Source organism: Halichoerus grypus, chromosome X (genome assembly GCF_964656455.1).
Source record: "Halichoerus grypus chromosome X, mHalGry1.hap1.1, whole genome shotgun sequence".
In the NCBI taxonomy this organism is placed as follows: Eukaryota; Metazoa; Chordata; class Mammalia; order Carnivora; family Phocidae; genus Halichoerus; species Halichoerus grypus.
Genome location: NC_135727.1, coordinates 21,551,285 through 21,574,551, shown reverse-complemented (window position 1 = coordinate 21,574,551; position 23,267 = coordinate 21,551,285). Strand labels below are relative to the sequence as shown.

At 40.7% G+C, this 23,267-nt stretch overlaps 1 protein-coding gene and 1 non-coding gene across 5 annotated transcripts in view; one reads left to right on the top strand and one right to left on the bottom strand.

Annotated features, from left to right (window-relative positions):
- Positions 1–3,984: 3,984 nt before the first annotated feature.
- Positions 3,985–4,058, bottom strand: TRNAK-CUU (transfer RNA lysine (anticodon CUU)). The gene has a single exon. It is a non-coding gene; the product is annotated as a tRNA-Lys (tRNA).
- A 9,585-nt stretch (positions 4,059–13,643) lies between these two features.
- OCRL (OCRL inositol polyphosphate-5-phosphatase) overlaps positions 13,644–23,267 on the top strand; it is a 52,833-nt gene continuing 43,209 nt past the window's right edge. For 2 of the 4 annotated variants that reach the window (XM_078064924.1, XM_078064922.1), the window contains exons 1-4: positions 13,644–13,869; positions 14,133–14,212; positions 19,604–19,683; positions 23,142–23,180. In XM_078064924.1, coding sequence (XP_077921050.1) covers positions 13,831–13,869; positions 14,133–14,212; positions 19,604–19,683; positions 23,142–23,180 — 238 coding nt within the window. In that variant the 5' untranslated portion in view covers positions 13,644–13,830. The remainder of the gene's footprint in view (positions 13,870–14,132; positions 14,213–19,603; positions 19,684–23,141; positions 23,181–23,267) is intronic. The other 2 variants (XM_078064923.1, XM_078064925.1) reach the window with 2 other exon arrangements.

The following is a 23,267-nucleotide window of genomic DNA, read 5'->3' as shown; positions in this document are numbered from 1 at the left end:
CCCAACAAGTAGCCACTTCAGTATTCTTTTTGGTTGTATTTCCCATTTTTACACCAAAACCTGGCTATGTCATGTTCTCCACATATAGTGGAGATCACTCCATATTAGATTAGTAGTCTTTCTCGGATTTTTATAGCTCCACATTATATAATCATGTGTCTCCCCTCATTTCCTAGGTCGTTTTCATCAAGGCACGTCAATATGACAAATTCTGCCAAATAGGATAGGAGTAGAATAGATGTCTCTCTTCTAGGCCAATTGTGTAAGAGCCAATTTGTGACCTTGCTCCCTGTTCCTTTGCAGTCATGATCACAGAGGCCCCTAATATATTGTTGAGTGAAAAAAGGCAAGCAACAAAATAGAATGATCCCATTTTTGAAAAGCAAGAAAGAAAGGAAGAAAGAAATTGTTTACACAAATAGAGTTCCACAAAGGAAAAGGTCTTAAAGGTTCTACTCCAAATGTTAACAGTAGTTGTAGCAAGGTGGTGGGATTATGGGTGACTTTTTTTCTTATTTTTGTCCCTTTATTATTTCTAATTTTCCTTGATGAAGGTGTTTATACTTATATAATGAATAAATAACATTTTAAAAGATTAATTGAAAAATATTGCTCAAAAGTACACAGGTTGAAATAATCCCTAACAGATGGAGTAGGAACTAGTAGACAGGATGAGGCAAAAAAGGGAAAGAACAGTTTCACACTAAAGAGACAGTGCAGTGCAGTTATTTAATGTGTAAAATAAGAGAAGGAATATAAATTACTGGGCTATTTACAATAATGTTACCTGGTTAAGGAGCAGTTTTTGACATTATCATTTTAAGTTGTATGTAAAAGGTTTTTTCTACTTTTAAAAATTATCACACAAATCCTAGCTCTGAAAAAAGATATAGCCAATTTTTCAAACACTTTCCACCCTGGAATTATATACACCAAAGCGTGCCCTAAAACGTGTAACACATGCTAAGTAATCTGAATTGGGTTTGCTAAAAGCACATGGTGAATATTATTAGAGGCAGAATAGCATAATTATTACCAACTTGGGCTCTAGAGTCAGAAAGACTTGGAGTTCAAATGCTACCAAATTATTTAACCTCTCTGAGCCTCAGATTTGCATCTGTAAAATGGATATAATATGTGACTCAGAACTAACTGGAATTAAAATAACAATTTTAAAACAACCTAACTCAGAGTGGCTTTATGAGGATTTAATGTAAAAGTATATGTAAAACATTTAACATTGTCTTAGCATGTAATATGCATTCAATGGATGGTCATTAACAAGAAGAAAAAAAGGAAGGTGATGCATTGGGCATCAGACTGAGCCAAGGGAAAAGCTAGGACATGAGAAGGTCCGTCTGGAAGTCATTCCTGAACTAAAGTGAGAATAAAGCAAAACTGTTGTCTGCCAAGTTAATTTTTTCTGTTCATTATCATTTATTAGGGTCAGCAATTTGGTGCAATTACACTTCCTGAAAAGTAAGTTTTGGAGAGAAGCAGTAAAAGAAGGAGAAGAGGATCAGGACACTTCCCTACATAGAACATGACCTCCTTGAGACAGGGACCATATCTGATTCATCTTTGTTAAAAGGCTGCATGAAATGAGGTGGAAGGAAGAGGGCACTGGGGCTGGCTCCCTAGCCTTCATTGTGCCCTCCACCCTCCACATATATCCTTCAGATTTTATGTTGCCCTCTGTGGTTTCTCCCACTTTTCCTCCTCTAATTTTGACCTAGGTGTCTATTTTGGCCAGATTTCACATGCATAGAAATATATTTATAGAACACTTTTGAGGGCTCTTTTACAGCTTACCCACTATGGGTAGAACAAAACATGAAGGGCTATGATGGCTCGCAAAGAAAATGGATTAGGTCCTTGCCCAGCGCCTAGATCAATGGTCTCAAACTTTAACACATACGTCAGCATCACCTGGAGGGCTTGTTAAAACTCAGGTGGCTTGCCCCACTCCCAGAGTTTCTGAATAGGTTTGGGGTATGGCTAGGAATTTGCCTTTCTCTTTTTTTAAAGATTTTATTTATTTATTTGACAGAGAGCGAGAGAAAGCACAAGCAGGGGGAGCAGCAGAGGGAGAGGGAGAAGCAGGCTTCCCACTGAGCAGAGAGCCTGACACAGGGCTCCTTGTGGGGCTCCATGTGGGGCTCGACATGGGGCTCAACCCCAGGACCTGGGATCATGACCGGAGCCAAAGGCAGATGCTTAACCGACTGAGCCACCCAGGCACCCCAAAATTTGCCTTTCTAACAAGTTCCCAGGTGATAATGATGCTGCTGGCCAAGGGACCACACCTTAGAACCAGTGACCTAGACTAGAGATCAGCAAACTTTTTCTGTAAAAGGCCAGATAGTAAATATTTCAGACTTTTTGGTCCTTGAGGTCTTTGTCACAATAACCTCTGTTGCGGTAGCATGAAAGCAGCCAAATCAATAGGTAAACACATGAGAATAGCTGGGTTCCAATAAAGCTTTATTTATGGACACTGAAATTTGAATTTCATATAATGGAATATCATTCCTCTCTTGATTTTTTGAACAATTTAAAAATATGAAAACCATTATTAGGTTGAGGGGCATACAAATATTGACATCAGGCAGTGTTCACTGATTCCTGCCTGGAAAAGGCGCATTATCTAAGGAAGACAAAACAAATACAAGTGGATAAAAGAGACATAACAAAGCAGTAAACGTATGAGGTGTTTAACCTCAATAGTCATCGGGGAAATGCAAATTGAAGCCACAATGAGATACTGGTACACATCCACTAGAATGGCTAAAAATGTTTTAAAGATTAACAATGACAAGAGTTGACAAGGATGAGAAGCAATAGGAACTTTCATATAGTGCAGCTGAGAGGGTAAGTTGTACAACCACTTTGGAAGCCAGTTAGGTATTATGACCTAGAACGGAACACTTATGTACCCTATCACGGGTTGTGATAGAGAAACAGAGATGCCACTCTGATTCCCCTTCAAGGAAGGACATTCTGCACAGGTATGGGGAATGCATCAACAGATAGCCTCTAGCCGCCAGCTCCTTGAGGGTCTCCCTTAGCTGCAGAGAGTTGCTTTGCCCAAGGTCATGCTCTTCCCAAGGTGAATGAGTAAGGCAGGAGAGTGAGTGAGGTTTGGTGCAGAACACACAGATGGGCACCACTTGTTCCAAAGCTCCACGCCAAGTCAGCTCAAGCTTTGTCAGACTTGTATCACAGTTTATCTTCTTCCTCTGCTCAATCCTACTTCCTTCGCCTTTCTTCCACAAGTGTTGGTCCCTAATAAACATCTTGCACTCAATACTCCATCTCAGCTTTTGTTTCTGGAAAGCCCAACTTGCAACACCTTTGACCTAGTAATTCCACCAGGATAACATATCCTAGAAAATAATCATATGTGTACCAAAAGCCATATACAAGACTGTCCATACTAGGTTTTATTTATAATAGCCAAATATTTGAAACCATTGTAATGTCCATCAACAGGAGAATGAATGAATTGTGATGTATTCATACAATGAAATATTACACATCAATGAAAATGACAGTTATGTACAGCTACATACATGACATAATATTGAGTGAAATGAGCAAGACAAGTGAATACTGTATGATGTCATTCATAGAAAGTTCAAAAACAGGCAAAGGCATTTATGGCTGCATCTGTAAGTGGCAAAACTATAAAGAAAAGCAACAAAATGATTATCACAGAAGTCAAGAGAGTGGTTATGTACAGGAATGATCTTCAAAAATTTTAACAGCTGGTATGACACAAACCTTGACTAATCCAAATAGACAGAAGCTTTTATACCTCATCAGAGTATGCTGGCTCAATACCAGCCCTGGTTTAATTCTGGGTGGAAGAAGAAGGGGTGGTCAGAGAGAAAGCATCTGGTTTGGGGGTGTCTTCCAAACTGCTAACAATGTTTTCTTTCTTTTCTTTTTTTTATTAAAGGTTTTATTTTTAAGTAATCTCTATACCCAACATGGGGCTCGAACTCATGACCCTGAGATCAAGAGTCACATGCTCTAACCAACTGAGCCAGCCAGGCCCCCCAACAGTGTTTGAATTCTTGACCTGGAGAGAAGTTACATGGGCACTCACTTTATAATCATTTGTTAAACTATACATATATATTTTATGTTCATTAAAAGAAGGGAAATAAGCATACTATGGAAAAATGTAAATACATGCTTTGTAAATATTTACTTTAAAAAATATAACTGTAAAGTGCTGCAGAGATGGCAGGGGAGTGAAGATAAGAATGATCAGAGCTCATGGTGTGCTTATTCATTCTGTAACAATATGATACAAGATAGACCTTGAGAAGTTCCAAGAAGTTCTATAAGAGGTACACAGAGACACTGTTGTTCAGAAGAGGGAGCATTCTTTTCCAGCTGAGGGGTGAGAGGAGAAAAGCTTCAAAGAGGAAGGACCATTTGAGGTGAGCATTGAAGAATAGGATTTCAGCAGGTATAGTTGCAGAGGAAGTTGGGGAAAAGACACCATTAATAAGATGGAAGTAGTAGCATGTGATCAAGAAACGAAATAGTCAAATATTTAAAGCAGTATTTCACAACTTGTTTTGATGCTTAACACCCTTAGGAAAATTCTAAATCATGCATTATTTTCTGCAAGGGATAATTATATGTTCCACAGATACCTATCAAATAGCTACTGTGCTAGTGCCAGGTGCTAGGTACACAGCCATAGCAAGACAGACAAGGTTCTGGAGCTTACACTGCCTATATCTGGACTGACTTCTTTCTAAGTCACCGTTCTTCCTGAGAGCAGAAAACAGTCTAGCTTTATCCACGTGAACTCAGTCAATTCAATGTTGTGTGCATGTGTGTGTGTGTGTGTGTGTGTGATTTCATGTTAAATTCAATCAGATTTAAGAGTCACCTCCTCCCTTCGTCATGCCCCTCATGTTGATCTGGAACTCTAGAGTTAATGCAAGACTGAAATAGCAGTGGTGAGGAGGTCTCTACTTCTTGGGCTCTTGATATATTCTGCACCAGCCTTCCTTGGGATATATAGTCACCCTCTCATCCGTCCCTACTGCCATTCATTAGGGGGGCCAACTCCCTATCAGGCCTCTAATGGCACAGTCCCTACTGCTACCCAATGCTGCTTCCCCTCCTTATGAGCACAAGATCCCACCTTCTGTGTTTTTTTTAAGGTTTTATTTATTTATTTGTCAGAGAGAAAGAGAGAGCACAAGTAGGGGGCGGGGTAGAGGGAGAGGGGGGCAGGCTCTCTGCTGAGCAAGGAGCCCAACATGGGACTCGATCCCGGGACTCTGGGATCATGACCTGAGCTGAAGGAAGATGCTTAACCCACTGAACCACCCAGGCATCCCAAGATCCCATCTTCTAAGTTCCCTTTTCTACTTGCTTTCTTCTTCTCAGTTCTTTTTTTTTTTTTTTTTTTTTTTGAGATTTTATTTATTTATTTGACAGAGAAAGACACAGCGAGAGAGGGAACATAAGCAGGGGGAGTGGGAGAGGGAGAAGCAGGCTTCCCGCTGAGCAGTGAGCCCAATGAGAGGCTCGATCCCAGGACCCTGAGATCATGACCCAAGCTGAAGGCAGATGCCCAACAACTGAGCCACCCAGGCGCCCCTCTTCTTCTCAGTTCTGAGGCTCTTATCTACTAGGGTAGAGGGATGGGGTAAGTAACATAACACATCTTGCCCAAAAAGAGTTCTTTTTTTTTTAAAAAAGGTTTTATTTATTTATTTGACAGAGAGAGACACAACGAGAGAGGGAACACAAGCAGGGGGCGTGGGAGAGGGAGAAGCAGGCCTCCCGCTGAGCAGGGAGCCTGATGTGGGGCTCGATCCCAGGACCCTGGGATCATGACCTGAGCCGAAGGCAGATGCTTAACGACTGAGCCACCCAGGTGCCCCCAAAAAGAGTTCTTCTTAAATCTCTTCCACCCTGGACTGAGACATAAAACAATAATCTAAAAACCAAGAGTGTGTTCTGCCCTTCTTTCATGATGCCTGTGTTGGAGGCGACACCAGCATCATGTGTCACTGCCTGCCTCGAGAAGTGTCACAGGATTGAGGATAGAAGGAGCTTAGGTAATCACTCAGTCGAATTTAGCCATAACTCTACTTTCTCTTTTAGGATTTTCGAAGTATGTGCTAGAGAAATCTTTACATGCCATGTAAGAATTTTGATCAGATAAATGCAGCTTATGGGTCTGATGAGTATCACCTTGAGAATTTGTAGAATTTTTATCATTTTTATGGTCTGTATTTCAACATCAGCATCTCTTTGATTTTTTTATGGATATATATTAAACAGCTTATGACCATTAAAAAAAATTTAACACTCTATAAAGGTCAAGACCAAGATGACAAGTTAGCAGTATTCAGCTGAATGATCAATGGAGTACCTGAATCATGAGCATACCCGTCTGATTGTCACTAACTGCTGCATGTGTTCAGTTCTTAAGGAAAATGCTGGGTAGAAAATAAGGTTTGTAAACAGTGGTCTTGGGAAGTAACTGGAAAGATATGTTCAGGACAGAATCCTTGGAGCCTTAAATGCCAGGCTAACTCCATATTCTTTCGGTTCAGCATCTCCAGTTTCTGAGGGGAGAAGGAAAGTAGGCCTGGGTGGGCAATGCCAGGCCTGGCTATGGGATTCTTGAAGCAGAAAGGAGAGTCTGGCCTTAGAGAATGAAGTAGGGGTGGAGGTCAAAGGAAATGAAGAAACCAACTAGGGTAGGAATTAAGCAGCAAATACCAAATTCTATAAGAAATGAAAAGTATAAATGGAAATATGTAAATAAAAATGAGCTCTTCTTTTTTTTTTTATTTTTTTATTGTTATGTTAATCCCCATACATTACATCATTAGTTTTAGATATAGTGTTCCATGATTCATTGTTTGTGCATAACACCCAGTGCTCCATGCAGAACGTGCCCTCCTCAATACCCATCACCAGGCTAACCCATCCTCCCACCCCCAAAATGAGCTCTTCTTTATGCTGCTTTGTATGGAAAGCAATAGCTGTGCTGGATTTGTGTATATGAAAAGTGAGGCTTTTCAACTAGTGGTGATTTAAAAATCTGTGAATCATTTATACCTCTGCTCAGCCTGCCTTTCAGCCTCTGGCTGCTGACTCACCCATGCAAAATCTTCCCCAGCCTCATCTATGTTAAGCAGGCCTGTTTCTGCCTTTGCAGGCCCTAAGCTCTCTCACTTGTGAACGCTTCAGCCAGCATCATATTAAACATATTAAAATGCATCCACATCCTGCATTAAATATTTATATTTTTGCTATAAATTTTTGAAAGGGCTTTTGTAATTTTTCTCTTGAAATTATTTGTCTGTGCATAACTAATTTAATTTATAATGGCTGTGATTTCTCCATAATCATTATGCATACTTGGACATTCTTGGGAAGTGAGAAGATCCAACCTAAAAATTGTTTTCAAAGACAGTGGATTTTTTAATAAATAGAAAATTTAATAATTAATGAACTTGATATATTTTGTAGCCATTTAATTAAATTATTTTTGAGTTTTCCCATTTTTTTTAGTATTTTATACTCTCTTCTTAAGATCTCACTTTATTTTATCTCTAAAAGCCTGTAAGTTGTAAGCTCTTAGTTACAGTTGTCTAATAGATAAAAAATAGGCACTGAGCACTGACTTAAGTGTGTGTGTGTGTGTGTGTGTGTCGTGTGTTGTGTGTTTGTGGTGGTGGTGAAGGTGGTGAGATTCATGTTTTCTTGAAGCTAGAATTTCATGTATTTGAATTTTGTTCAATGACCATTTAACTCTTTGCATTGAATGTTTCTTGCATGTAAATACAAGTATAGGGCATAAGACCTTTATTTAGTTAGGCAAATTGCCATCTGATGATGATAGGTGAGAATGATCAGAGATATACATTAAGGAATTTACTATAGAATTGACAAAACTTGAGTTATTAAATACTATAGATGAAGGTGAGCAGGTTCACCAATAAACCTGAAGTTTCGGGGCGCCTGGGTGGCTCAGATGGTTAAGCGTCTGCCTTCGGCTCAGGTCATGATCCCAGGGTCCTGGGATCGAGTCCCTCATCGGGCTCCCTGCTAGGCAGGGAGCCTGCTTCTTTCTCTGCCTCTGCCTCTCTCTCATGAATAAATAAATAAAACATTTAAAAAAAAAAACCTGAAGTTTCAAATTGGACTGACTAGTTAAACAGTGATATCATTAACAACTATAGCTAAGTTAGAAGGTGGTTGTAGATAAAATAATGATTTTAGCCAACCTACAAAAAGTTTTTAACACCTACATAAGCACTTAAGTAAGCACAGTCCCCGAAGTGATACTTAAAAAGATACAATAATTTGCTGCTGGATCAGACCTAGGGAATGATTATATTGGTCAAGCTTGCTTTCCTTCTCTCTCCTGGCCCTAGGCTGAGGGGATACATATCTTTACCTAATTTTGACTCCAGGATCAGCTATTCCAATGTATCACAACTACCACTTTAGACTCCCTCACTCCATGACTTCTGCTTTGCCTGCTATACCAATTCCCAAGCTTAGTGCACCTTCTTGGTATATTTTCTCTACTCTTGCTTTTCATCTGCCAAGCATTGCCAAAGAAAATTACAGATCTTTGTTGATTTGGACTGCCATAGAAATTCAGGTTATTTGCCTCCAACTGGGCTCTCTCTCTGTTGCTCTAAAACACCTTATTAAAAAGATTTTATTTACATTTATTCATTTGAGAGAGAGAGGGAGAGAGGGAAAGCCAGCATGGGCGCGTACGAGTTGGGGAGGGGCAGAGGGAGAGGGAGAAGCAGACACCCAGCTAAGTGGGTAGCTGGACATCGTGCTCCATCCCAGGACCCCAAGATCACGACCTGAGCCAAAGTCAGACACTTAACCAACTGAGCCACCCAGGCACTCCTCTAAAACCCCTTAATTTTTCTGGACTCACTGTCATTCTCCAACAGTGTCTTTTCCTTCCTTCTCCACCTTATTCACGTTCCCAAGCCCTCTCTCTCAACTTCAGTTTCATTAAATTAAATGTGATAATTCAGGTAGGGCAGTTACCATAATGCCTGACACATAGAGGGTTCTCAATAAACACTGTTAGTACTGTTAATACTGAATGAGCTGCATAATGTGTTTGGTTAAAAAGTTCTGACTTTGGAGTCCGACAAACATTAAGTTTGAATCTTAATTTTGACATTTACTAGTTAATGGGCAAGTTGCTAAACCTCTCCAAGTCTCAGTTTTCTCATCTTTAAAATGGAAACAATAATATTACTATTTTACAGGGATTTAGTGAGGATTAAATGAAAGTGTGTATGTAAATCCATGTGGAGAGTGTCTGTCACATGAGTATTCAACATTAGCCACCAGGATTATTACTGGTATTACTATTATAACACCCACTTATTACTTTTTTTTGGAGAAAGTCATCATCTCCCCTGTGAGAGACCACAGTTTTTAGTGTCCTCACCTCAATGTATTTCCATTTTTTCACAACCTCTTAATCTTTACAACAAATATTTGAGTACTCCACTATATGCTGGGCACTGTTTTAGATCCTGAAGATATGTAGATTCGGAGGAAGAAATCTCTCTCCTCTTCCCTAAAGTTGACTCCTGGGGCGCCTGGGTGGCTCAGTCGTTAAGCGTCTGCCTTCGGCTCAGGTCATGATCTCAGGGTCCTGAGATCGAGCCCTGCATCCGGCTCCCTCCATCCGGCTCTGTGCTCAGCGGGAAGCCTGCTTCTCCCTCTCCCACTCCCCCTGCTTGTGTTCCTGCTCTCGCTATCTCTCTGTGTCAAATAAATAAATAGAATCTTTAAAAATAAATAAATAAATAAATAAATAAATAAATAAAGTTGATTCCTCCATCTGTACCTTGGATCCTTGTTCTTCCCAATTACCAGGGGATTTTTTTTTTTAATTTTATTTATTTGTTTGAGAGAGAGAGAGAGAGATTGAGCATGAGGGGGGGGGGGGGGGAGGGGGCGGCGGCAGGGCAGAGGGAGTGGGAGAAACAGGCTCCCTGCTGAGCAGGGACCCCCCCCCCAAAGCAGGGCTGGATCCCAGGACCCCTGAGATCATGACCTGAGCCGAAGGCAGATGCTTAACTGACTGAGCCACCCAGGCGCCCCTGGAGGATTTTTCTTATAACTTTTCTGTTTCCCTCTTCTAGTATCTTAAATTTCTCCCTCTTCGGGGGCCCCTTCCCCTTTGCTTTAAAATGGCTTCAGGTTTTGTCAAGAATTTCTGACTCTTCTAATTAATTGAATTAAAATTGTATTTCACTGCTTTTTATTTCCAAGCCTCTTCAGTACATGGTGTCTTGTTTCCATTTCCTCACAATACAGTCCCTTCTCAATTCCCTGTCATCTTGTTTCCCTCCTCACTACTTACTGAAACCACTTACTTAGTGGTCTCCAGTGACTTCCTTGACACATCCAAAAAGTCTCTCTATCCTCATTTTTCCATGCAGCATTTCACACTGCTAAACTTCCCCTGCATATTACTTCCTTGCTTTTCATTTTCATTGATTGTAAACAATTTCAAATGCAGGAAAGTACATAAAATAATATAAACAATATATGTACCCACCACCCAGTTCTATCGAATCTTGCAACACTAACTTTTAGATTTTGTTTAAAGAAATAAATATTATACATATAATTGATATTACCTGTATGCCTCTCCCCAGTCTCAATCCACTCCCTCCCTTGAATTTGGTTATGATTATGCCCTTTCATGTTTTATATATTATTACTATTTTATCTATGTAGCCATAAGCAACAGATAATATTTTCAGACTTTATATACGTAGTCTACTGCACACGTTCAGCTCTTTTTGCTCAACATTATGTTTTGAGATTTAACTCTGTTAATACATAGCTCGAATTATTCATTTTAGTTTCAAAATAGTATTTAACTTCATGAATACTATGATTTATTTGTCCATTCACCTGCTGATGGACATTTATTTTGCTTCCCCTTTTTTTTGAGAGTACAAGTAATGCTATAATGAACATTCTTTTTTTAAATTTATTTATATATTTATTTGAGAGAGACCACGTGCACGATTGCACATGCATGCTAGTTGGGGGGGAGGAGCAGAGGGAGAGAATCCCAAGCAGACTCTGCACTGAGGGTGGAGCCTGATGTGGGGCTCGATCCCACAACCCTGAGATCCCGACACTGAGATGATGGAGCTGAAACCAAGAGCCTTTGCCCAACTGACTGAGCCACCCAGGCGTCCCTGCAATGAGCATTCTTTTACATGTCTTCTTGTGCATAAAGGTTAGAGTTTTGCCTGGGTTTATACCTAGAAATGGAATTTCTGGGTTGAAGTGTATTACATATTCAACTTTATTAGGCAATGTCAAATTTCTCTTCACAGCAGTTCTACCAGCTTATGCTCCTTCCAGCAGTGGATCAGAGTTTCATCTGTTCTACATCCTCAACAACACTTGGTATTATCTGAATTTTTAAATTTTGCCAAACCAATAGTCGTGAAATGCTACCTCATCATTTTAGTTTTCAATTTCTCTGAATAGTAATGAAGTGAAACACCCTTTCATGTCTTTTTTTTAAGTTCTTATTTATTTAACTAATCTCTACACCCACCACAGGGCTCATGGGGCTTGAACTCATGACCCTGAAATCAAGAGTCACATGCTCTTCTGACTGAGCCAGCCAGGCACCCCCATCCTTTCATGTCTTTATTGGCCATTTGAGTTTCTTTGAATATGAATTGCTTGTTCATATATTTTGTCAATTTTTCTACTAGGTTTCTTTCTTTTTCTCACTGATTTATAAGAGGTCTTATACATTCTGGACACTAATTCATTCATTAATTTAATCAATATTTTTCTAGCATATACTTTGTTCCAGGAATGGTTGTAGGTTCTGGGAATGTAGTTATGAACAAAACAGACAAAATTTCTGCCCTCGTGGAACTTACATTCTCATGGGGGAAGGTAAATAATAGACAAGATCAATAAGTAAAATAGATAAAATAATGGATAGTGATAAATCTTATGGGAAAAAAATGAACATGGAAGATGAATGAAGAGGCATGTTTTTGTGAAAGTGGGTAAGGAGATTGTTGAATTGCAATTTTAAATAAAGTTGTCTAGGAAGTCTTCACTGAGAAAGTGACATTTGAGCAAAGACCTGAAGGAGGTGAAAGTGCAGGAAAATAACAAGAGCAAAGGCCCTGAAGCAAGAGTGTGCCTAGAAAGTTCTAGGAATAACAAGGAGCAGTGTGACTAGGCAGAGTGAGTTGCAGAGAGTGGTGGGAGAGAATTCTGTAAGGTGATGACAGCTAGAAGTATAGAACCTCATAGGTTATCCTTTGTCAGTTAAATGTATCAAAAATATCTTCTCCCAGTCTGTGGCTTGTCTTTTAACTTGTTTATGTTGTCTCGAAGTACCTGCATTTTGAAATTTAATGTAGTTAAACGTATCTATCAATTCCTTTATTGCTTGTGCTGTCTGGTGTCTTAAGTAGTCATTCTTATTCCTTATTCCAAGCTCGTAAAGATATTCTCCTATTTTCTTCTGAAAGTTTTAAAGTTTTGCTTTATCACGTTTGGATCTTGAATCCACTTGGAATTGAATTTTTCCTATATGGTATGAGGTAGGGATCTAGTTTTATAATTTTCTATATGGATGATCCAGAGTCCCAGAACCATTTAGTGAATAATCCATTCTTTTTCCACTGATTTGGAATGCCGCATATGTTGCATATCAACTTTCCGTATATGTGTGTGAATCTGTTTGGGGCTCTGTATTCTGTGCTATTGGTCTGACCAGCTCCACACTGTCATAATTACCATAGCTTTAAGATCAGTCTTGCTATCTACTCCACTGTAGATTCTTGAGCAAGTAAAAAACACAATTGAAACATTACTTGGGGAAGAATGTTCTTATGGTTATCAACAGAGTAAAACGGTCAAAGGAGAGATCACAAGGACTACCAGTAAAGTGATGGGGGTGCAAATGGAGAGAAAACAAGGAATCTGAAAGTAATTCCAAAGAAAATATTAATAACGTTTGTTGACCAGTGGGATACAGAGAAATTAGGAGAAAGGAAGAAAGCACATGGCTTCGAAGTTTCAAGCCTGAGTGGCTGTGTTAAATGATGAGTTAGTTTTGTCATCCAGTATTGTGTTAACCAGTGGGATATGTTGGGCAGGGGGTCTGGACCCGGGAAGTGTATTTGGTCGTTGTCTCGTTAGAGATGACGGGGGGGGGGGCACAAAGGAAGAGCTAAGATCTGAGCTTTGGGGATTTTTCTAAAGATGTAGGTGGTGGAAGGAAGAAGGGGAAGGGGAAAACATCTAAGAGGTAGGCTAACCAGCAAGGTGTGTTATAACTGTAATAAGGATTTCTTCACTGGATTTAGGTCCTATTGGTCCAACACACTTGAGTTCTCTCATAGTTATAGCTGTGTTTTGTTTCTATGGCAATCTTCGAAGCCCACAGAACAATTCTGGTGTCAGGGGCAGCATTTAAAACGCACTCCTCCCTGGACGTGGTAGAGACGCCCCCGGTCCGTCGGTTCTCTCGCTGCAGTTCCGCAGGTTGGCCGCAGGGGGCGAAATCTGCGGCGGCCTGGAAAACTGGCGGGGGCGCGAGGCGCCGCTCTCTCTCGGGTCAGGCTCTCGGCTCTCGGCTCGGCTCCCGGCTCCCGGCTCCCGGTGCCCTGCGTGGAGCTGTTCCTCAAACGACGCGCAGCCGAGGACTGTGGGTGAGGACACGGGAGGCAGTGTCGTCGGATCCGCCCGCAGTCCGCAGCTCCACTGAGCCCGGAGGCCGCCGGGATGGAGCCGCGGCTCCCGGTCGGAGCCCAGCCCCTTGCCGTATCCGCCTGAGGGAAGGGGGAGGGGAGGCCAGGCTGGGCGGGCGGGGGGGTGGGGGTCGGGGGAACTGCGGAACGCGGTGGAGGGGTTGGGGGGCGGTCGGGCCCAGAGGCCGAGCGGAGCGGGGGAAGGGGGCCGGCGCGGGAGACGATGCCTTGGGCAGTGGGGAGGGGGGCAGAGGGGTCGGAGCCTCCTTCCAACCCGCACCGCGCCACCCCTCCCTGGCCGCGCATCTGGAGGAGACCCTTGACTAGTGCCTGCATACTATCGAGGGTATGGAGATGAAGGGTACTCTCCGGGAGCCCTGCGCCCTGACGCTAGCCCAAAGGAACGGGCAATATGAGTAAGTAACCACCTGATTCCCACGGAGGAGGGGAGCCTGCCAACTCCCAACGCCAAACCGCGACAAGCCACCCACCCTCCTCCCCGTGAGGCTGCGTGGGCAACAGGTTCAGGCCCAGGTGTGAAGTGCGAGTGCTGTAGGCATGGGGCTTTGTCCCCAACTTCCAAGCCGCCAGATCGCTCCTGGCAGTGTGGTTCAGTGGAAAGGACTCAACAGGCGGGCGTTGAAGCAGGAAGCCTGGGTTTTTAGTTCCTGCCTCTGCAACTGACAAGTGTTGTGTAACCTTGGGCAAGTCAATAATGCTTTCGGGGTCTTGGTGTCCTCATCAGTTAAATAAAAACATTAACTGCCTTTACCTTATAGACTTTGAAGTTGTAACTGGAAGAATAATAAATGCAAAAATGGTTTGCAAAAAGTAAAAGTGTTATAGAAACGCTTGTTAACCTTACAGAAGTGCGTTTTCTTAACCCCATTCAACTGGTTCCTCCAGTCTCCCCACTCCCTATTCCACTTGGTTGAAGGCATATTCATTAATTCAGTAATGGTTTAGTGTACACCAGTAACTGCCTCACTTACTGACTTGACTGATAGAAAAAATAATGAAATGTGTAGAAATATAAATATTTGGCAGTTTATTAGTGTGTGTTACCTTCCATTCTGCCTTGCATTTAGAAGCTCAGTAAATACTGTTGACTGATTGAATAAAAGATTATTTTGATAAGCTATCACTACAGTTGCTGATCTCACTCCCTTTCCACTAATGCCTCATTTTAAAAGTATCCATGGTGACCACTGCGTATCATGGGCCCTATCCCTGTGTGCCCAAGCCACCTCCCTTGGTTGTTCATTGGTTTCTTGACACCAGAGTTTAAAAATCATTGATCACTTAAATCCTGTCTTCTCCCAACATTGGATTTGGCCTAAAAAGTTTTTCTCAGTCCCTGCTTTTAGACCGTCCAGACTCAGTCAATGTCTGTGCTGTCTAATTTACACACAGGATATTACCACTAACCTAGCCTGCTCTTTTCTGAGACTCTTGGTGCAACTCTAATTGGACGTCAATTGGGCCTATGAAGTAGCTTTTCCCTAGGTCCTGTTTGGTCAGCTCTGTCGGTGTGGTAAATTCATGTTGTTTTTCCCAGATTTCATCAAACCCTGAAAGACCAGTTTAATAGTAAATTCAACAGAAAAGTGAATTGAAAAGTGAAATACCACCGCCACTTCCAAAGGCTAGAATGGGTGGAGAGATGTGACCCTTGGGTAAATCAGTAAATTTTTTGCACTTCTGTTTACTCTTCTGTAAAAACAAAATTAGGAGGATTAAGTAAAATAGCTACATTGTTGAGATGACCACAGCCTAGGATGTGGTTCCTTGGTTTGATAGGTTTAGAGCTCTAGTTAGCTAATACGGAAGTGAGCAGCTAGCCTTGAGATAAATGCCTCATTCTATCTGGCCTCCTGTACTAGGAGAACTTTTAAACTTGGAGTGGGGGACACCTGGGTGGTGTTAAGCATCTGCCTTCGGCTCATGTCATGATCCCAGGGTCCTGGGATGGAGTCCCATGTCAGGCTCCTTGCTCAGCAGGAAGCCTGCTTCTCCCTCTGCCTCTGCCGCTCCCCCTGCTTTGTGCTCTCTCTCTGACAAATAAATGAATAAAATCTAAAAAAAAGAGAAATCATTTATTGGAGACACCTGATACTGTCATATCATCTATAATCCTCAGATTCTTGTCTCATGGGTACCTTCTCTGACTTGGATTCTTCTCAGAATTTTTTTGCTTTTGGGCTTTTTATCTTAGAATTTGAAGCCTGTTATAATCTTTAGTTCTGTAGTTCCTGCTGTCAACCATTGGAGAAATTTAGTTGAGAAAGTGAAATTATAATTAAAAATAAGAGGTTTTTTTGAAATAGGGAATCAAACACTTCATTTTTTTTCAAGGAAAATGGATCATGATGCAACCTGTTGTTTCATCTTTAACCTTCCTTGAACAAATCACAGTATTTCTTAGGCATAATGCCGAGTCCACATTCACAATTTGTTACTCTTTTTTGTTTGACAACTACCAAATTCTAATTTCCATTTTTTTAAAAGATTTTATTTATTTATTTATTTAAGAGAGAGAAACAGCATGAGAGGGTAGAGGGTCAGAGGGAGAAGCAGGCTCCCCGCTGAGCCAGGAGCCTGATGTGGGACTCGATCCCAGGACTCCGGGATCATGATCTGCGTCGAAGGCAGTCGCTTAACCAACTGAGCCACCCAGGCGCCCCTAATTTCCATTTTTTTTTTGCCATATACCTACTATTTTTCATCATCTTGTTCTGAAAGCATGATTACATTTAAGAAGTTTTTATACTTATTTTAAGCCCTATTCTTGCTACAATTTATTTAATGACTAACACATAGTAGATATTGGGGAATTGACTTAAATTCCAAGTTTATCTTTGTTTTGTGATGGATTTTGGGGAGGTTGCACTTTTTAAATTGAGGTATAATTGACGTATTAGTTTCAGGTGTACAACATAATGATTCAATATTTGTATACATTGTGAAATCACAATAAATCTAGTTAATACCCATCACCACACGGTTACAAATTTTTTCTTTTAAGAATTTTTAAGATCTACTCTCCTACTACCTTTTAAATATACAATACATTGTTATTGACAGTAGTCACCGTGCTGTACATTATATCCCCATGACTTACTTATTTTATAACTGGAAGTATATACTTTTTGACCCCCTTCATCCATTTCACCCATCCCCTACCTCTTACAACCACTGATCTGTTCTCTGTATCTGTGATTTCAGGGTTTTTTTTGTTTTTGTTTTAGATTCTACATATAAGTGAGATCGTATGGTATTTGTCTTTCTCTGACTTATTTCACTTAGAATAATGCCCTCAAGGTCCATGCATGTTGTTTGTTTCATGATGGCTTTTTTTTAAGATTTTTTTTTTTTTTTAAGATTTTATTTATTTGACAGAGAGAGACACAGTGAGAGAGGGAACACAAGCAGGGGGAATGGGAGAGGGAGAAGCAGGCTTCCCGCGGAGCAGGGAGCCCGATGCAGGGCTCGATCCCAGGACCCTGGGACCATGACCTGAGCTGAAGGCAGATGCTTAACGACTGAGCCACCCAGGCGCCCCCTTTTTTAAGATTTTTATTTATTTTTGAGAGAGAGAGAGAGAGAGAGAGAGAGAGAGAGAGAGAATGAGCTGGGGGAGGGGCAGAGGGAGAAGCAGACTCCCCGCTGAGCAAGGAGCCCAGTGCAGGACTCGATCCCAGGACCCTAGGTTCATGACCTGAGCCAAAGGCAGACGCTTAACCAACTGAGCCACCCAGGCGCCCCTTCATGATGGCTTTTAACAGTACAATCCATTTGAAGTTTTACTGCTAATGTCAAACACTCTATTTCACATCTTCGTTTCTTTGAGATTATATTGGTTTGTGTTCATTTTCCCCAAAGTGAGCTCTTCCTCCTTCACTCTTGCTTTGTCAGTCTTTATCTAGTTTCTGATCTTCGTCTGGGTTTATAGAACTTTCTGCTCAACTCATGAACTTTGCTGGCTGAAAGGAGCCTGCCCAAGGGCGCCTGGGTGGTGGCTCAGTCGGTTAAGCGTGTGACTCTTGATTTTGGCTCAGGTCATGATCTCATGGGTCCTGAGATTGAGCCCCATGTCCAGCTCTGCGTTCAGTGGGGAATCTGCTTGAGATTCTCTCTCTCCCTCTCCCACTGCCCCTCCCCCGCCATGCACACATGTTCTCTCTCTAAAATAAAGAAAGAAATCTTAAAAAAAGGAGCCTGCCCCATATTCCTCTAGTCGCCTTAAAATATGAACCCTTGCAAATTAGGCAAGCAGAGCCGAAAGACAGCATTAATATTTTTATTTCCCCTTAGTTCTGTCTAAGCAATTCCTTTCCCCATGTTATCTCCTTTAAAGTTAACACATTTGAAAAAAAAAATTCATAAAGCTAAAACAAGTCCCCCCAAAAGACAACAAACTAGAAATAAAACCCTTCAAAACAATGACATTTTTTTGAAGATTTTTAGTTATTTATTTAACAGCGAGAGACACAAGCAGGGGGAGTGGGAGAAGGAGAAGCAGGCTTCCCGCTGAGCAGGGAGCCCGACGTGGAGCTTGATCCCGGGACCCTGGGATCATGACCTGAGCCGAAGGCAGACGCTTAACTGAGCCACCCAGGCGCCCCACAATGACATTTTTTAATGTCAGGTTGAACAAATGGTTTAGAAAATTATCTCTGTATATAGTTTAGTTAAACTGGTTCATTTATTCAACCAATATTTATTGAGCATCCATTAGGCAGGAAGGAAAACCCAAGTAGGATATGGTCTTTGTTTTCAAAGAGCTCAAATCAGTGAGGGAAATAAATATAACTGCAATGGATGGTGTACGTGCTTTATTAGAGGGGTAAACAAAGGGGATCAGGGCTGGTTCTGCTTCGGGGAATTAGGAGAAGCTGCTAAGAGGAGGTGATATTTGAGCTAGGTCTCAGGAAGAAAAGAAGAGTATTTGTGGCAAAAAGAACCACCTGAAGACTGCCTGATTTGGGGAAGCTAGGAGATGTTCAGAATGGTTGTTTACCAGTAGGTCATACCTTGATTCTGGGCCACTAAGATAAGTAGTAAATGAAAATTAATATTTCAGGAGTGCATAGGAATTTAGAAGTCTTTCATTTCATACTGGGGGGCCAAATTCAGTCATGTTTACCTAGAAATACCATCATGAAGTTGGAAACCAGAGTAAAAACACAAGGAATGTAAAGGCACTGGTTGTGATATCTGCTACCCTGTTGGTCATGGGTTATTTTAACTGATCCAGCTGGCTGGGCACCTCTTCTTACTTCTCCATGAACCTGTATACTTGCTTGAAGAGATAGAACCATTCTTTGGTAAAAGCCATGGGAATATAATATGAAAGCTAATTTATGAAATTTCTAATTCATTTATTCAACAAACTTGAGTGAGTACTGAGTTCCAGACACTATGCTAGGTGCTAGAAGTACTGTGGTGAAAAGACAACCATAGTCTGCCCTCATGGAGTGCACACCTAGCTACTCTTCACTCTGGTATGCATACTCTAAATGTGTATGCACTATAATTCTTGTTTTTAAGATCGTAAGCTGTGTTTAGGACATAGACTATTATATATTCTTATGGCGTAGGACAGTGTGGGTATTCAGATACTGATCATCACTAATATCCTCTTAGATCTAGAGCAATTTCTAGCTGTCGTGATGCTCAGATCCAGGGAATGAGATACAGTAAGTCTAATATAGACTAGATTTGTGTAACAACACACCAGTATATTTTGTTGTTAAATGTTTGAGTTTTTCAGTAGCTATTCGTTGATGCATTCTTCTGTTTCCTAGGTTAATAATCCAGTTGCGCGAGAAGGAACAGCATGTTCAAGATATCATTCCTATAAATAGCCACTTCAGATGTGTTCAAGGTACTAGCTTTAATTGCCAAGCTAGTTTTACAATGTTTTTCCTTGGTCATTATTGCATTGTGTAATACCATACATATTTAAATACCATACATAAAATGAAATGTATTACTCTTTGCATAAAATGATAACATTACTAAGCTACCATGGAGAAGATGGTAAGTGCTTTGTCTGTGAGTGCTGAAGGGTTGTACTGAAATACTCACCTGCTTCCCTGGCTGGGGGTTAGAGATGTATGTAGTCTGTTACCTATATAGGTAGGCTTTTATGCTTATGGACCTGTATGTGGATCTAAATGACATTCTTTGGTTTAACAAACACACTGCTCATTGTAAAGTATCAAGGTCACTTGGATTCACACACATTTAGCACTTTTTCCCCACACTATTTGAAATTAAAACATTTGGCAACAAGCCTTACCAGATTTTAATACCTTACACTCAATTGTGCTGATTCTCAGACCTTGACATTGGTGAATCATAAGAAAATTGACTCCAAGGAGGAAATATTTGGCTTCCTGCCCTCAAATTTGGGGACAAAGAACAGAAAATCTGTTGTTTCATCTGCTACAATGATACTCAAAATTTGGGAGGTTTATGTGGGAGGTGTTGCTTCTGTTATCTCACATTGCTCTAGAAGGGAAATTGATTACTAGAGAACAAATGCATTATGTTTCCAGTGGGTTCATTGGCGTCATCAAAAAGAAAGTATTCTGTATCAGTTGTAGCTTTTTGAAAAACTTGAATATTGCCTTGCATAGATTTTTTTTCTTAAGTTACATTGAACTTTTTTTTTATCACAAAAGTAATACATATACTGTAGGAAGTTTGGAAAGACTAGAAAAGTATAAAGAAAATAAGTACATTCCCATTCTTCAGAGATAAACACGTAACATTTTCCCTTTTTTCTACACATGTAATTTTTAGGGTGGGCAGAACTCATACTATATGTAATTTTTTGCGTGTTCTGCATGCCATCACATTATGATTGCTTTTCCATGCTATTAATAGGTATGTACTATGCCATTTTATGAAGAGCCCATAATGTAGTTATATCCGTGTTTGACATTTCAGGTTTTTTTTCACTAGTTTAAATAGTAATGTGATGAATATCTCTGTACATAAATCTTCTTGCACATCTCTTATTAGGATTTATTCCTGTAAGTAGAAATACTAAATGGGTATGACTTTTTTTTTAATGGGTATGACTTTTAAAGACAATATATATTAAGAATTAAAAATACCTGCAGTGAATAGTATCCACATTGTATAGAAGAATGAAATAGCCATTTAGCCTGCCCTGTGTGAGAGGGACATACTGAATAAGGCACCTGCATGCCATAGTAAGTTGCTGTGGTCATTTTACTTTTCATGGTGTAGCACCATTTATTACATACCTAGCCCTTTAAGGAGGTGAAAAGCCAAAGAACATGACCTTAGGTTTTAGCATCCTATTAACTCTATACCTATTTTGTACTATTTCTACAGCTTCTTTTACCCTATTTCTCTTAGTATTCTTTTTTAATAAGAAATAGATGATAGATTGTTAGATTGTTAAATTGTATTTTAAGAAAATATACGTAGTATATACACATAGTAGTTCCCCGTAACAAAAGGAACAGTTACTTCCTTGAGTTTTTACATCCTTTCTGTTTCCCAACCTGTGCATCTATTTTGATAAGTCTATAAATACTTGGGTTTTATTTTTTTTTTAAGATTTTATTTATTTGACAGAGAGAGAGACAGCGAGAGAGGGAACACAAGCAGGGGGAGTGGGAGAGGGAGAAGCAGGCTTCCTGCGGAGCAGGGAGCCCGATGCGGGGCTCGATCCCAGGACCCTGGGATCATGACGTGAGCCGAAGGCAGATGCTTAATGACTGAGCCACCCAGGCGCCCCAATACTTGGGTTTTAAAGAATTAAAGTTACTGAAGAACAGTGGGGAACTTACAGTACTTATGTCCTGATGTACTATTGTCCCTTGCTTCATCATGCTAATGAGAATATTGAGGCTATTTTTTTTTTATTTTTTTTAAAGATTTTTATTTATTTATTTGAGAGAGAGAGAGAGAGAGCATGAGAGAGGGGAGGGTCAGAGGGAGAAGCAGACTCCCCAGGAGCAGGAAGCCCGATGTGGGACTCAATCCCGGGACTCCAGGATCATGACCTGAGCTGAAGGCAGTCACTTAACCAGCTGAGCCACCCAGGTGCCCCGAGGCTATTTTTTTAATATTAGACAACTACTCACCAGTAGCTACTGTAGTAACTGAATAATGGGGCCAAATATATAATCCAGGCTTGTGAGGGAGCAAGAAAAGGCTGAGACTACTGGATCTGGCCAAGGGAAATCCAGGGTAATCGTAAGGAGTCAGTACCCAGAGTTCAACTAGCCAGGAGGGTCTTACAGGTGCTGTTGGCCAAATCCAGGGAAGTCAGAGAGGAAGAGATGGGTTACATCTAGACACTGGAGGTAAGGAAGGAAGTGCAAGAGAGTCATCTGGGAGAAAAGAGAACTCTGAACTTGGAGACTGTGCTTTGCCCTGTTTTATACTTCCTTGTTGGGTGTGATAGTCCTGATCCCAGGTATTAATTGTAGCCTGAAGGTCAAGAGCTTAAAGTATTCTCTGATCCTAAACGGGGCAGAGGCAGAGGAAATGAGATCACTGGGAAGTTTTCAGAGACAAAATCTGAGTTAAGAAAGTAATTCACCTCTAGGCCTTTGGGGTCACTTCCTTGGCTTTTTTTTTTTTTTTTTTAGATTTTTAAAAATTTATTCATTTTTAGAGAGTGGGGGGAGGACGAGAGGAGGAGGGAGCCCCACACATGGAGCCCACGGAGCCGGATGGAGCCGGATGCAGATGTGGGGCTCTATCCCATGACCCTGAGATCATGACCTAAACTGAAATCAAGAGTTGGACGCTCAACCAACTGAGCCACCCAGGTGCCCCTTGGCTTTCTATAAGAATTATCTAGGGGCGCCTGGCTGGTTCAGTCAGTAGAGCATGTGACTCTTGATCTCGGTGTTATAAGTTTGAACCCCACGTTGAGTCTACGTAGAGATTACTTAAAAATAAAATCTTTTTTAAAAAAAGAATTAACTAAGTGACGCAGTTAGATTATATTAAATCAGTATGTTATAGTTGAGGGGAATTAAACTCACCTTCACTTGAATTAACATGTTTATATTGCCTGCTATTATTGTTCCTTGATTTGCTTTGAGGTGTTCCATTTGGTTATTCAGTTTAGTTTTCTTTTAGTTGAATTGCTCAATATCTTTAGAACCTAGTGCTTCCAAAATCCATTTTTAAAAATGCTAAACAAAAAAGCAAAGGATTTTTAAAATGTTTTCTAAGACCTAGGAGTGGTGACTGCGAGAAGCAGTTATTTACTTAGGCGTATACGTCTTTTAGTTGTAATGAATGGTTTTCTCTCCCCTGATCCTGTTCTTTCTTCTTTTCCCTCAGAAGCAGAAGAAACTCTTTTGATTGATATAGCTTCAAACAGTGAGTACCATTCTGAATGGAATTTATTTTCATTCAACATATATTTAATTGAATACCCACTAAGACCCCTTTTTTGGCACATTTTAA